Genomic DNA, 13914 nt, shown 5'->3' on the forward strand with positions numbered 1-13914 from the left:
AACAAAACTTCATAGTCTATTAACGTATTTTCTTGCTGTATACATACTTTGGTCTTCCCACTGAATACTAAAGTTGAACCACCAGCGTAGTAGTAATGTTTACGGTACATCATAAACTGATCCTTGTTGCAGGATGTGGCTCTGTACAACACATTGAGTATCCTGGAGACATTCCTCTATTACGGCCGACTCTATGGGATGAGTCGAAGAGAGGTTTATCTCCGCACTGAGGAGCTCATACGACTGTTGGAACTGAAATCAGCTGGTACCATAATTGATAAACTCAGGTGTGTGGACTTAAATTCAATGTCACATTGTCTTTTACACTATGGCCGTTTTATTAAGCTGGGTTTTCCTAGACGCGGAAGGAGAGCGCGGAGAGCGGAGGGCGGAGAGCGGAAAAGCGATTAACATGGCATTCCGCTCCGCTTCTAGGAAAACAGTAACATTAAATTACCTAAGACAAGAGGAGTCCGCTCACCGCGCTCCGCTTCCGCGCCTAGGAAAACCCAGCTTTAGCGTGTACCGGTAAGTATATAAAAATGTAAAGTTTTACTAAAACTAATTTACTACCTATAAAAAAAAAAAATGGGCACTGCCGTTGATTTGATTTTTGCTATCGCAATCTTGTGTTCAGGTGTCACATTAACAAGAATTACCAATTGTCAACAAATCACTCATTTGGTTTAAAAAGTAATTTTTGCAATACAGGCTTTTAGGCAAATTTTCACTCACAGTTTAATTACGTAACTAGTTTCTAGATTATTTTTTATCCTACTAATTTTGGATGTATGGATGTACGGATGTATGTTTGTGACAAGTAAACGCGAAAAATACTGGTCGGATTGGGCTGAAATTTGGTATGATGATAGCTCACATTCCCGATTAACATATAGACGCATTCTTATCTCGAAAGTCCTTTCGGGCTCAGCCCCAGTGGCTCTGGAGTTTCCCATGTTAACCTTATGAGTAATCATATTTAAAAGGAATAAAATAATTTTGTCAGCTGTTTCAACTATCCAAGTTGGTTCTATGATATTGAATAGCATTAAAAAGTTACAAGGTTTACCAACAGGATGCAGTACTATTATTTTTTTACATTTATGCCAACATCTATTATACCCTAAAAAGGGCATAATGGTTAAATTTTGTTTTAAAAGGCTTATGTGTAACTATTTTATCAACAGATGTAAAGATCAAAATGTTTCTATTTCGTGTTCTCTTCCCGTTGCAAAGCACGGGTACAACAGCTAGTATATTATATATTCAAGTTTTTAAGAAATATCTAAATACTATACGTCAACTACATTGAGTGGAAGAACAACAATGATAAAATGAATAATATGTGATATTGTGAGTCATCATCAAAGCAGCTGGCAACACAGCTGGGGACAAACTATTAATTAAACGACCACCACGAATGTTTTACCACACTGTTTATGACTATAGACTAATGGTTTTCAGTTCCCTATGGTGTTTTATATTTGAAATATTGTATTTTATAAGAAAAGGAAAAATAATTGTGCCTTTATAAAGTACTACTATTACTAATAACTGTGTTAAACCTTTGACTATGGATACAACGAAACATTCCATTTTCATGTTATAGTTGAGTCACCAACAGAGTTCACTGATGTAAATTAGTGTCGCTTTTTAGACAAATTAGAAGGAAAACTTATCATCAACTATATGATTCTTCGTGAGAAAAGCAAGCTTACCTAAATGTCCTAAATGGGGACAACACTTAAACAAAACTTAACACTATAAATGGAAAACATTAGAATGTGTTTCATATGCCAGTTTGTTTGGACTCTTTCCCATTCAGATAAGCCTACTATATTTACAAAAAATCCTAAAATCCTAGACCCTTGTGCTATATGTTACATCCGTATCGTAAACTGGCGTCTTTCACATCCAATGAAATATCACAGTTTTAGTAACAAATTTTAGACCATAGCACACTGTGTGAATGGTTCATAAATGATTTTTAGAATTTCAAATTTGCTACAACTGGTCCATGGACAACACGTCTACCTCCAATATCCAAAAGTCAATGATTAAACTCAAAATGTGTTTCCCAATGTTACAGTGGGGGTCAGCAACGGAGGGTGTCATTCGCAGTCGCTCTACTACATGATCCTCAACTACTCATACTCGACGAGCCCACTGTCGGCCTAGACCCTGTACTCAGCCATAGGTACCTACACAGCATAGCAACTTGCACTTCTACTCATATTTTGTCAACTGTTAAATTACCGTATTTATGAAATGTCAAAAGGAACTAAGAATCGAGTAGTGAAGAAAAGTTGTCTATTGTACCATACTACGTGTTATATGTGTGGCATAAGATAAAAAATTATTTGTGAATGAATATAAGCATAGACAAATAGAATAAATATAGACTGTCAAAGGAAGGTTCCGGGCCCACCGCTAGGAGTGCCGTGTAGTTACGGCGCACACCGCTGCAGGCGAGGAGCGCAGGAGCCGTATGCGACCAGCAGACACTGCAGCGGTGTGCGCCGTAACTACACAGCACTCCTAGAGGTGGGTGCTGGAACCTTCCTTTGACAGTCTATATTTATTTATTATTTATTTATTATTTATTTATTATTTCATAAGTTCTGGCGTCCACTGCTAGGTTTGCCGTGTAGTTACGGCGCACACCGCTGCAGTGTCTGCTGGTCGCATACGGCTCCTGCGCTCCTCGCCTGCAGCGGTGTGCGCCGTAACTACACGGCAAACCTAGCAGTGGACGCCAGAACTTATGCAACCGCAGCACAGCTGACGGTCTATAATTATTCTATTTGTCTATGATATAAGGTACCTACTCCAATCTCAAACTTATTGGCTTCTCTAATTGTAGGTCTCAGGGCGAGACATAGACCCGGGACCAATATTTACTTTTTGTTTTGATGTGCCCAGAGCCAAAAAACACCATCGGTTAAAAATCATATGTGTGTGTGGATGTACTAACGAACATTTCACTAAAATACACACTTTATTACTTTTCCTTTAGCCTGTAGCAACAATCCTAAGCTACTCGTTAAAACCAATGTAATTTAATTTGGGAATAAATGTCCCTTGTTTAAGGAAATGTCTCAGTGAAAATCCAATCAGGCAATTTTTTTATAACAACAGTTTAACTTGTTTTAACAAGTAACTAAACACTGAGAAATACATGTTTAGTAAATGTATATACAAATACAATATTAACATTCTTGTAATGTTGCAGTATTTGGGAGCACCTTCTGAAGCTGACGAGCAATGATAAGAAAAGCATTATTATCACCACTCACTATATAGAGGAGGCCAGGCAAGCCCATGTGGTCAGTCATTGTAGCGTTAAATGTAAATCATGATATTTTAAAAGTTATCATGACATTATCTAGTTATTTTTTAATTTATTATGTTTAGCATCCTTTAAAATTTGGTTATTTTTGTGGTTGTCCACGTTATTTGCTGGATGCAGTAGAGATCTGTGGGAGTAAAAAAAACTAGAGGTCGTCCAGTGGTCGAAAACTGGACCAATAATAATGTATAGAGTTCACTACTTTCATCCCACGCTGCTGTAAATAAAACATGTGATTGGAATTTCTTCCATTTGTTTCAATATTCTGTTCATATTTTGTTGTTATTTCGTCACCAGCATTGCAACCCATGAGGCCCATGTTATTAAAAAAATTTGAATTAATTTTTTTGTGCTTATTTTTTAGCATATTTTAATTTATAAAGGGGTTCTGCACATCTACAGGAAAATATCTTTCTAACAGTATGTGTATATTTCCCCTGTGATACACACAAGCTGAGAAAAAAGGTTTTAAAGATAAATGCTTGCCTATTAATATATAGATTGGTTTTTGCGGTGGAGGCAGTTATGTTAATGTTACAGTAACTGTTCTCCTTGTCTGAAATGCATTCCCTTTTTTATATGTCTAAATAGTTTGGTCCTTCTTAAGGCTTAAGGTATCCTCTAAATCACTAGATCACAGAATTATCAATTAGCTAAAATTTGGTGACAGACCACTGACCAGTTTAGGACCCAAGTTTAGAATTAGTAATCCGTAGCTCTAACCACTAGACCAGCAGTGTCCAGAAAGAAAAATATCTTACTAAATTATTTTGTATTTACAATGCACTGTCTCAAACAAAAAATATGTAGTGTTTGACAGCAAATTTGAAACAAAATTACAAGTGAATAAAATATCTATCTATTTTTGTTTACTTTTTGCTTCTAAGAATCATCAAGAACTAAGATTAAACGTTCTTTTGTTATAACTCTTATGATGTTGTTTCTAATTTGAGCAATTCAGTTGAATTCACTCTCCTCACTTGATATGTATTATAGAAAGTGTGTTTTGAAGGTAGGATTGATGCGTGGAGGTGTTCTATTGGCCGAGGAGTCGCCCAATCAGTTGATGGCCAGTTGTGGGAGTGACACGCTCGAACATGCTTTCCTGGAGTTGAGCGCGCGTCAACATGGTACGACCGGCAGTGATGATGAACTGGACAAGGTAACTTAAATCTGGCTAACGTAGCACTTAGAGAAAGACAAAGATGATTAAAAAATTATTGGTTGTTTAAATTTATAATAGTCCCAAATATAAAAGTTTGTAAACTGTAAACAAGTTTGTCACTTACGAGATCATTGTTACAGACTTCTAACTACCATACTTATTCTAAAAATAAATAGTTGATAATAACAACAAACTGCGGAAAAAATTACCTAAGTTATATCTTTTGAAATGTTCAGTAGGTAACCTCTGCTCATGATAAATTGTATTCTCAATATCTTTACAGTAATCATATTTTGGAATGTATTGCAGAGACATTCTTATCCTGAGAAACAGAAGCCTCTGCCACAACCTCCTCTACAAAACGGAGACATCTTTGCCACCTCCAGATTTGTTGCTCAACTTATTAAAAACCTCTTCTTCATGTGGAGAAATAAACCGTAAGCTAAAAAGAATTGGCCTTTTAAGGAAAAATAATAGTTTTGACTAAAACTGTATGTGTGTGCCTCGTGACAGATCTAGAAAGGTTCAGAATTGCTTTATTTTTGTATTTGTACAAAATATATGTTTTATTTTTCTGATATGCTCTAATACAGTATCACATTAAAATGGCAAAAATATCAATAATACAATTTCTGTGAAAGTGAAACAACAGTGCTTACAAGTGTGGTTTTAGCGATTACTGGGAGGTTCTTCATCCGTTGTTCAATTGCTATAATGCAACTGAACAATTAATTTTGTATTTAACATTTAATTTTTATTTAAATTGGATATAGTTGAATGTGCTACTCACAAGGTGTGCTATTATCAAACTGTTCCATTGGTTTTTGTTCCTGATGGGACATAAAATATGCTGCAGTACATTATTTGTCCCTTGGATTTGGTTTCGGTTTCCTTGAATAGTATGCATATTCAACCGAGATAGTGATAAACCAGTGTATTCTGTTGTTGGCTCATATTTTAGCTACATCCTTTTAATTACAAAACAAACTACTGCATTAACATAGGAACAGCATGTCTAGTTCTATCCATAGTTAAAACTTGTCCATACCATTACAACCAGACATAATATTGTTGTGCTACACAGGATGATGCTGTTTCTACTCGGCCTACCCATCCTACAGTGTACCTTGTACAACCTGGCTATCGGCAGGGATCCGCAGGGGTTGAAGCTGGCTGTGGTCAATGATGAGTTGGAGCACGGCTTGTCAGATTGTGGTCACATCCCCTCCACCGGCTGTCACCTCGACCTCCCCCTCAGCTGTCGTTATCTGATGCACATGCGGGGGAAAACACTCAGCGTGGTAAGAACACAACTGTTACATAACAAATAAACATGTTAAATTTGTCATATATCAAACCACGGAATAAAGACCCAACACAGAACTCTCACCAAGCCAAACAAATCAATCAAACATTTGGTTTGAATCTGCAAGTGTGTACACATACTATAGGAGTGCTGCTGTTGCTGAGATTTTTTTTAAATATAGTTTTCACTTGAGTATATGATCAGCTGATATCAACAGTGTATTGTAATGTCAGTAATTCTCTCTACTGACCCTATCCAGCCATCCAGCCAGCAACAGCAATGGTTCTTGATTCTGGTGTAGATACTGGCAGGTTCAATCATAGCTTTGTTTAGCTCCTTGAGAGTTCTATCATAGACTATTGTTCAGACCTTTTTCTGTCATTAATCATACTCCCTTATGGATGTTTTCTCCTTATGGATCAGCTGAAGTCAATTTTAATGTCAGTTCCTCCCAGTTTGTTGGATGTAGTTTTTGTTTATGAATTGTTTATTTAAATTTATCCATAGACAAATAGAATAAATATGGACTGTCAAAGGAAGGTCCGCGATGTGCCGCTCGGTGTTCGATTCACTGCCATCATCGGCTCCACACCGTATACTACCAGTCGACTCTGCAGCGGTGTGCGCCGTAACCACACGGCAATCCTAGCGGTGGATGCCAGAACCTATGCTAACCAAGCACAGCTGCCAGTCTATATTATTATTCTATTTGTCTATGATTTAACTTAATCACATTCTTGACGTTACCAAAAAGAGTTGATCTTAAACAAGACCACAATATTTAGCAACTCGTATTTATTATCATTCTTATTAGTATTTTTTACTCTTAACTTTTCAACAGGTAGAGTATCACAACCTGGAAGAAGCGGAGGCAGTAGTACGCAGCAACAAGGCGTGGGGCATCGTACACTTCGGCCACAACTACACGGAGGCTCTGGTCCAGAGGATTGAGGACTTCCAGAACGCAGACCCCGACATCATCGAGGACGCTATGGTCAATGTCAGACTAGATATGTCAAGTATGTGTTATGTAACAACCAAGTAGCTGCAGCACTAGGTTTGGATAGTTATCTTAAATTGTTGAATAAATTATATATAAAATAATTTAATAGAGTAAATTAAACAAGTACTCTAACCACTACACCTCAAACAATTTTAAAATCATTGGTATCAGCACGATACTGGTGTTCCGCCATCCCGGTAACTATCGTGACAATGCTGGTAAACAGGTGAATACAGTTTCCACGATCCCAGTGACTAACCCGCCAAAAAAATACTAGTAAAAAGTTGTTATTATGATGATTGAATTTTTTGGTTGGTGAGTTTTAATCCGCCCATTGTTGGACTCGTTCTGAGTTCACTCACCCCGTGACACACAGAATAAGCGTACTTGTAGATATTTATGTTTGTTAATTACTCTTAAAGTTGTAATAAGCTTACCAGTAGGGAGTCGGAGGGTGTATAATGAGAGCCAGGGGTTTTTTAACACATACAAATAAGAAATACATGAACTAATATAAAATTGTTGTTCTTAGAACATTTAATTTTACTAAGATTTTCACTATTTTCATGACTACTATTTCAGATCAGTACATAGGCAATCTACTAAGAACAGACCTGGTGACCAGCTACGCTGCGTTTCTGAGGAGTGTGTTCCGGGACTGTGAGTGGCCGGAGCAAGCCATTGATGTCCCCATTAAGGTATGTAAGATGTTAATTAGTGTTAGTTTAAAATATTGTGTTAACATTATAAATCAAGAGTCATAATCAAATCTAGAATGATGTTACAGTTAGTATCCATTAATATGTGCGATTTTTTATAAAAGCAGCTTTGTTTTGTGTAACTAGATCTTTTTTACCTAGCAGTATTATTATTTAATCTTCTATTATATCTGGTTGTTTTCAGGTTAACGATCCTGTTTACGGATCAAGAAGGCCAAGTTTTCTCCACTTTGCATCACCTGCCGTCATCATTCTGTAAGTTTTAGAACTCTCCACCTTAAATGTAATTGATGCCAATATTTTCAAATAGTTTGTCTCCACCAAGGTAAATTGATTGTGTACTAGATCAATTAATTCATTTTCACCGCACTACGATGTTTTTTGCCGTTTTACAAACATTTATTGGAGGCCAAAAGCTACGTATTGCTGTCATCGTCATTTTTGGACCGAGCAGGTTTTTCCATCCCTAGGGCCGAAAATCAGCTGCCCGCTTACTTTCTTAAAACAATGATGCATAATACACAATCAGTATCCATAGCATTGCAATAGAATTATTTTATTGTCACTGCTGCCTAGCAACTATTTATTATTATTTTTGCTGATTCCTCAAATTATTTCTTCACATAGCCTTAAAGTTGTACTTGTGTTGACTATTAGTGTGCATTATTATTGTGGTGAATAGTGGTAATAGTGTGGTGAAAAATAGTGCTCGTACTGCGGACCGAAATGGTTTTGCAGCTCACAATCGTTTCAAGTTCGAGACTTCGTCTCGAATTTAAGAACTATCATGAGCCGGCAAAACCTCATTTTTGGCCCCAGGTACTAAATAAATTACTATTAACAGAAGAATATTTGTTTAAGTTGTAGGAGCCCTACAAAAATCTAGTTTACATCATTAGTTATTAGTGTGCTGATAAATTTCTTTCTTCCAGGTTTGAGTTTTATCTGCCAGTGATGTTTACTGTTGGAGTGCTTCTACAAGAAAAAATGGCTGGAATTTTAGAAAGAAGTATGGTAGCTGGTATGTTATGATTTACTGTATTGTTATAAATAATTTAAGAAAATAATTTATTATCCACGCCTGTGGCACTTTTCAGAGGACATGCGAGAGTTTTATTCAAATGGTGATTGGGAAAAGCCAAATCCAATCCATATTGTGGGAATTAAACCCATCTAACTCTGGGTAAAAAATAACCCATTTTATTTCCAGGCTAAAAATATAAGAGATGCTACAAACCCCCTTTCTTTGTTACTACTCTTAAATTATTTGTGTAAAGAGGAAAGTGCTAAGGCACCAAATGATTAAATTATAGTATAGGTTTATCAGGAAGTGACTAAAAGTGGGTTTCAAAATAACAAGACTGCATTATCACAGCAAACAGCCACTGATGGTTGATAGGGGTTTTAAATCAAAGCGAAACACTAACTGACACTAGCACTAACGCTAGACTGTCCCCTCATCTCAGCAAAAACTCAATACAATAATCTACCCTTTCATTTGGCCAAATTAAACAACTTGGCCTAACTAAACAAGCACAGCTATTGTTTTTACAGAACTACTTTCTTGAAAGTACTGTAAATTCAAGAGTATAAAAAACGGTTGTCTGAGCGGTTTTTTTTCTTGCCTAGTAATAAAAATGGCTGGGTTGGATTTTGAGAAGAGGCAATAGTTTTTGATTTTCCGATTCTAAACCCAGATTTTCTTGTTAGTTTATACTTTCAATAAATGATCTTGGCTAAAGAAACAACCTGATCAGTTAGTTAACCTCACTCCATTCTACACCAAACTTCAAAAGAAATATTGAGAGTGCAAAAGTTTTTTTTGCGTTGTAGGTTTGACAGCGCTGGAGATTGTGCTGGCACATTCGCTGATTCAGTTCGTAGTGTTACTGATTCAGACCAGCGCTATGTTGCTCGTGATGTACAAAGTATTTGACAGTCCTTTCATAGGAGACTTCTACTGGACAACAGGGCTGTTGCTGCTACAGGGTGTCTGTGGCATGTGTTATGGTAAGTTCAATAGTTCCTGAGGCATTCTTAAGAAAAACTATTCAAATATAATTTCAACCCTTTGTGATACAAAACTTTTTTAGGTTCTTTTTCATTCATTTCAGTAGCCAGATAACTGTACTGGCTGTAGTTTTTTAGGAATTTAATATTGTTTGTCGCTTTTCCTTGCTGCTCAGGTGGCCATTGGTAATGCACAACATGAAACAATGAATCGCTCGGAAACCCAGCCTCAATTACTAAAAAAGGCATATTTTTTACTCAATAAGTTATAATGTTTGCTCAGAGTTTGATACCTAGTGGGGAACTTTAAAACTAAAATGATTATGAGCGGGTGGGGAGAAGCAGCTATGATGGCTGCCAAGCTGAAACAAAGAGAAACGTGACTTACATCTGATATTGAAACATTTCATCACCATTAGAATGACGTGGCCATTTCACCCAAAAAATAATAGTTAAAATGAGAGGAACTATTCTACATAATCAAAATTTATTCTAACTAGTGATGTAAAACCTTATTCCATTTACAGGGTTCCTAGTATCAGTTGTGGCTGAGACCATGACAACAGCCTCATTCATGGGAATGGGCTCGTTCTTCCCACTTTGTTTAACAAGTGGTAAGTAGGAAAGAAGCTGTAACTGGTAAAAACCTAGTTATAAAATAACTTTAAATGATAAAGAGTGCTGAAGCGTTTCAGTGAACAGTTTCATCTGGTTACTGCTATGTAATTTTATATCATGACCTTACACTTACTTCAAATCCCTGCAACTTTTGATTGCATATTTGTGACCATAAAATCTTATCAAAACACCAAAGATGGTTTTAAGTTTATATGGAAGACTAGCTGTACCCGCGGGCTTTGCCCCGTTTAACTTCATAAGTGAGCTCGTTCGCATGCCTCAATCACGTCCTGGTTGAAGTTCGTTCACTACGCTCACTCACTTTTAGGTTGGAGCTCGTTCGCTGCGCTCACTTGCCTTCAGGTTAGCTCGTTCGCTATGCTAACTCGCCTCCAAGTTGAAGTTCGTTCGCTACGCTCACTCACCTTTTGGTTGCAAATTAGCTGTTGTCATAAATGTAAAAGAAATAATAGTGCTGCATCCTGTTGGTAATCCTTGTAACTTTAATGCTATTGAACATCATAGAACAGAACCAACATGTTTAATTGAAACAGCTGTTAAGATTCATTAATTCCATTTAAATATGAGAACTCATAAGGTTAACATGGGAAACTCCAGAGCCACTGGGGCGGAGCCCGAGAGTCCGATCAGAATAAAAACAGCTTAGTTTTCCTATTTAATGCCTAAAGAATCGGTGTACCAAATTTCAGCCTCCTAGGTAAATGGGAAGTGGGAGAATTAGTGATGAGTGAGTGAGTGAGTGAGTCAGTGAGGGCTTTGCCTTTTATATATATAGATGAGGAAGTTTGAACGTTGGAATTTTATTTAAAACCCTTTCAAATACTTTTTAGCCCTGAAACTCTTGAATGTGCATTTGTGTCTGTAATATCATCATTTTACTAAGAGAGTTTCAAAGTCCATACAGGAAGAAAATAAGTTAGAATCTGCAATCTTTCTCCAACGTGAAAAAGACTACTTCATTAGTTTCTTAATGTTATTCTTAAGCCAAAATATTTCACCTTAACTTTAGCACGATAAGTCATGGTGGGAGGATTTATTTAATTTTCCATCCAACGTTAATATAAGGTTATTTCTCTCCTTTAATACTATTTAGTTTGTTTTCAAGAAGAAAAAAAACTAGTATAAATTTAGACCCTAATTATTTGAGATCAACAGCCCTCCCTCTGGTGATCTTATGTTATAAAACGGTGTTTGCACAGACCTGAGGTCTATGTGGACTGGCATATGATTATAATACCCCCGCCACAGCAAACCTGCAGACTAAGCGAATTTCCATTTGCCTGATTGGATTTACACTAAAATGTCTCCTTAAAAATATCACATTTATTCCCTATTTAAATAACATTAGTTTAACGAGTACTTAGGTTTGCAGCAAAAGAGAGGGTAAAAAGGTGTTTTTTTTTTTTGTAAAATGTTAATAGTTTAGTATGAAATAAATGCATTTCCCAAATTTGATCAAAATATGATCATAAACAAGCACACTACAACAGTTTACTTATTCTCCATATAAGAATAACATGGGAATTTTAAATTTACAGTTTTTTGGAATTTTCTCCGTACCCATTTGGCGCATGATAACGCTTCAATATACTAAATTATTTGTTTTTTTTTAGCTCTACAAAATGGTTTAAAGAGAAAATGCTAAATTTTAAGTTTTTAGGGTAAAAAATGGGAAAAACCAATTTTTCCCTTATAAAACCCCCCATAAACCCCTGTTTCCATAGTCCGATCATGCTGGTTCGCGAACTCGTTCGAATAAACGTAGGTTTACACGTTTGTACCAAATTTCATCAAAATCGGATAATTTTTGCTTGAGTTATCGCGCTAACGGACACATATATAAATATATATATAAATATATATATTATTTTCTTGCATTTTTAGGGCTACTAATATAATAAAATTAAAACATATATAACAAAGTACCCTTTTAGTAATTATTTTATTTTTCATGACGACATGTTTCGGAACTAAGTCCATTGTCAAGTCATTTTTACCATAACCTCATTCTTTAAACTAACAAAATTAAAAATATAATCATATGTAAAAATAATAAAATATGTTAACTAAATGTTAATACATTTTGGTATTAATTTTTCATTATACTATATGAATGTTTTTCTTTCTTTCCTTAGTTTTTCAATTTTATCGTAGATAGGTTGGTTTAATTTTGGAATCATTGTGTTGAGTATGTTGTTGGGGTCCTTTTTGTTGTGTATATAAATATTTAGCTCTTCTTTTACATTAAGTTTCTCACGTTCTTTTTCAAATTCTAAAATTGTTAGATTTTCTTTCATGTTTTTATAACTGTGGTCTGTGTTCATTATATGGTCGGCGAAGTTCTATATAATATAAATATATATGAATATGAACGGATGGTGTTTTTGGTCTCTAGGGACCTCAAAACGAAAAAGTAAATCGGTCCCGGGTCCAGGTCTTACCATGAGTACTACGGTAATAGCTTATTCCCTATAGGGGAAATTCGCTAAAAGACAACCAACCTCTTATAAAAAATGAATTTAAAAAACAATTTGTGGCATGTCGGAAACAAAGGCATTTTGTTTACTATGTTCCCCTCTGTGCAGGTATGGTCTGGCCGCAGGAAGGAATGCACCCTGTGTTGAGGTCAGTGGGCTGGCTACTCCCTCTGTCTCTCTCTACAGAGTCTATCAGATCACTGACAGCCCGCGGCTGGACCATCCACCATCGCTCCGTCTACTACGGCTACATCTCCACACTCATCTGGATAGCCGTGTTCTTGGCTGCGATAACAGCCGTCGTCCGCATAAAGCGCGGCATCCGCTCCTCCAAGTGATCAGCTGATTGAAGGCGTGTTGTAAAATAACACCTGATTCAGCTGGACACACAGCAACTGTGTCTCCACCAAAAGCTTTACGTTTGTAAATATGAGAAAGTGATAGTTTGTGTCAAGTGCCCTGAACAAGAAGATGTTAGAGTGTAAAATAACCTCAAATTGTTCAAACTTATTGTTTTGAAAGGTTAGTTTCTCATGAAGGAGCACTTAGCTCAGGAATACTTAGGGAAAAGGAATTGGATACACAACTAAATTACCAGAAAAACACTTGATAGAAGTTAATAGTACCTACACAACGAGTCCAACACAATTAATTTGATATATCATCCCTACAACTGGGCTTTTTCACAAGGAATTAGGTTACAAAGCTGGCACTGTTTAAACTGACATTATTATTCTACTGTCTGGAACTATTTTCTTTATTAAGTTAGTTATGTACCCATGTATTATTTTTTTTAACCTTGAACTAGTTGCACATAGTTATGAAATTTAGATAATATGGTTAACTTTGCAACAGCACAAACAATTGAATCGATACACTTATTCAAAAGAATTATTTTTTTTGGTTCAAGAATGTTTTAGTACAAATAACCCAACTAGTGTAGTTCTATATCTGAACATTGCGACATTGAAAAATATGATTTTAATTTTTGGAATTATGTAAAAAGTGATGGCTGACCTTCATGGCATGATGCCTATCTATTTTTGTAATTATAGTGGATATGTATATTGTCTAGCTGCTCAATATAATTTTTATATTTTTAAGTTTGTGTATATAGGAAATTAGGTTTACAATTAGATTTATTACTGTTGACTATTAAAATAAATTATTATATTAATTTGAATTAATTATTTTCTTTCCTTGGCACAAACCATTTGAAATACAAAAATATTTGTGATCAAATTAC

General features: G+C 35.9%; 1 protein-coding gene across 1 annotated transcript in view; it reads left to right on the forward strand.

Moving 5' to 3' along the window:
* The window catches only part of LOC128995149 (ABC transporter G family member 20-like), a 28950-nt gene extending 15111 nt beyond the window's left edge, over positions 1 to 13839 (forward strand). The window contains exons 3-15 of the mRNA XM_054420062.1: positions 133 to 287; positions 2090 to 2197; positions 3233 to 3326; positions 4362 to 4511; positions 4824 to 4951; positions 5599 to 5815; positions 6662 to 6839; positions 7406 to 7521; positions 7727 to 7797; positions 8475 to 8563; positions 9376 to 9552; positions 10080 to 10166; positions 12777 to 13839. Coding sequence (XP_054276037.1) covers positions 133 to 287; positions 2090 to 2197; positions 3233 to 3326; positions 4362 to 4511; positions 4824 to 4951; positions 5599 to 5815; positions 6662 to 6839; positions 7406 to 7521; positions 7727 to 7797; positions 8475 to 8563; positions 9376 to 9552; positions 10080 to 10166; positions 12777 to 13006 — 1800 coding nt within the window. The 3' untranslated portion in view covers positions 13007 to 13839. The remainder of the gene's footprint in view (positions 1 to 132; positions 288 to 2089; positions 2198 to 3232; positions 3327 to 4361; positions 4512 to 4823; positions 4952 to 5598; positions 5816 to 6661; positions 6840 to 7405; positions 7522 to 7726; positions 7798 to 8474; positions 8564 to 9375; positions 9553 to 10079; positions 10167 to 12776) is intronic.
* Positions 13840 to 13914: the final 75 nt, after the last annotated feature.

This window comes from Macrosteles quadrilineatus, unplaced genomic scaffold (genome assembly GCF_028750875.1).
Source record: "Macrosteles quadrilineatus isolate MER2022 unplaced genomic scaffold, UCM_ALF_1.0 Scaffold_5__1_contigs__length_97177068, whole genome shotgun sequence".
NCBI lineage: Eukaryota > Metazoa > Arthropoda > Insecta > Hemiptera > Cicadellidae > Macrosteles > Macrosteles quadrilineatus.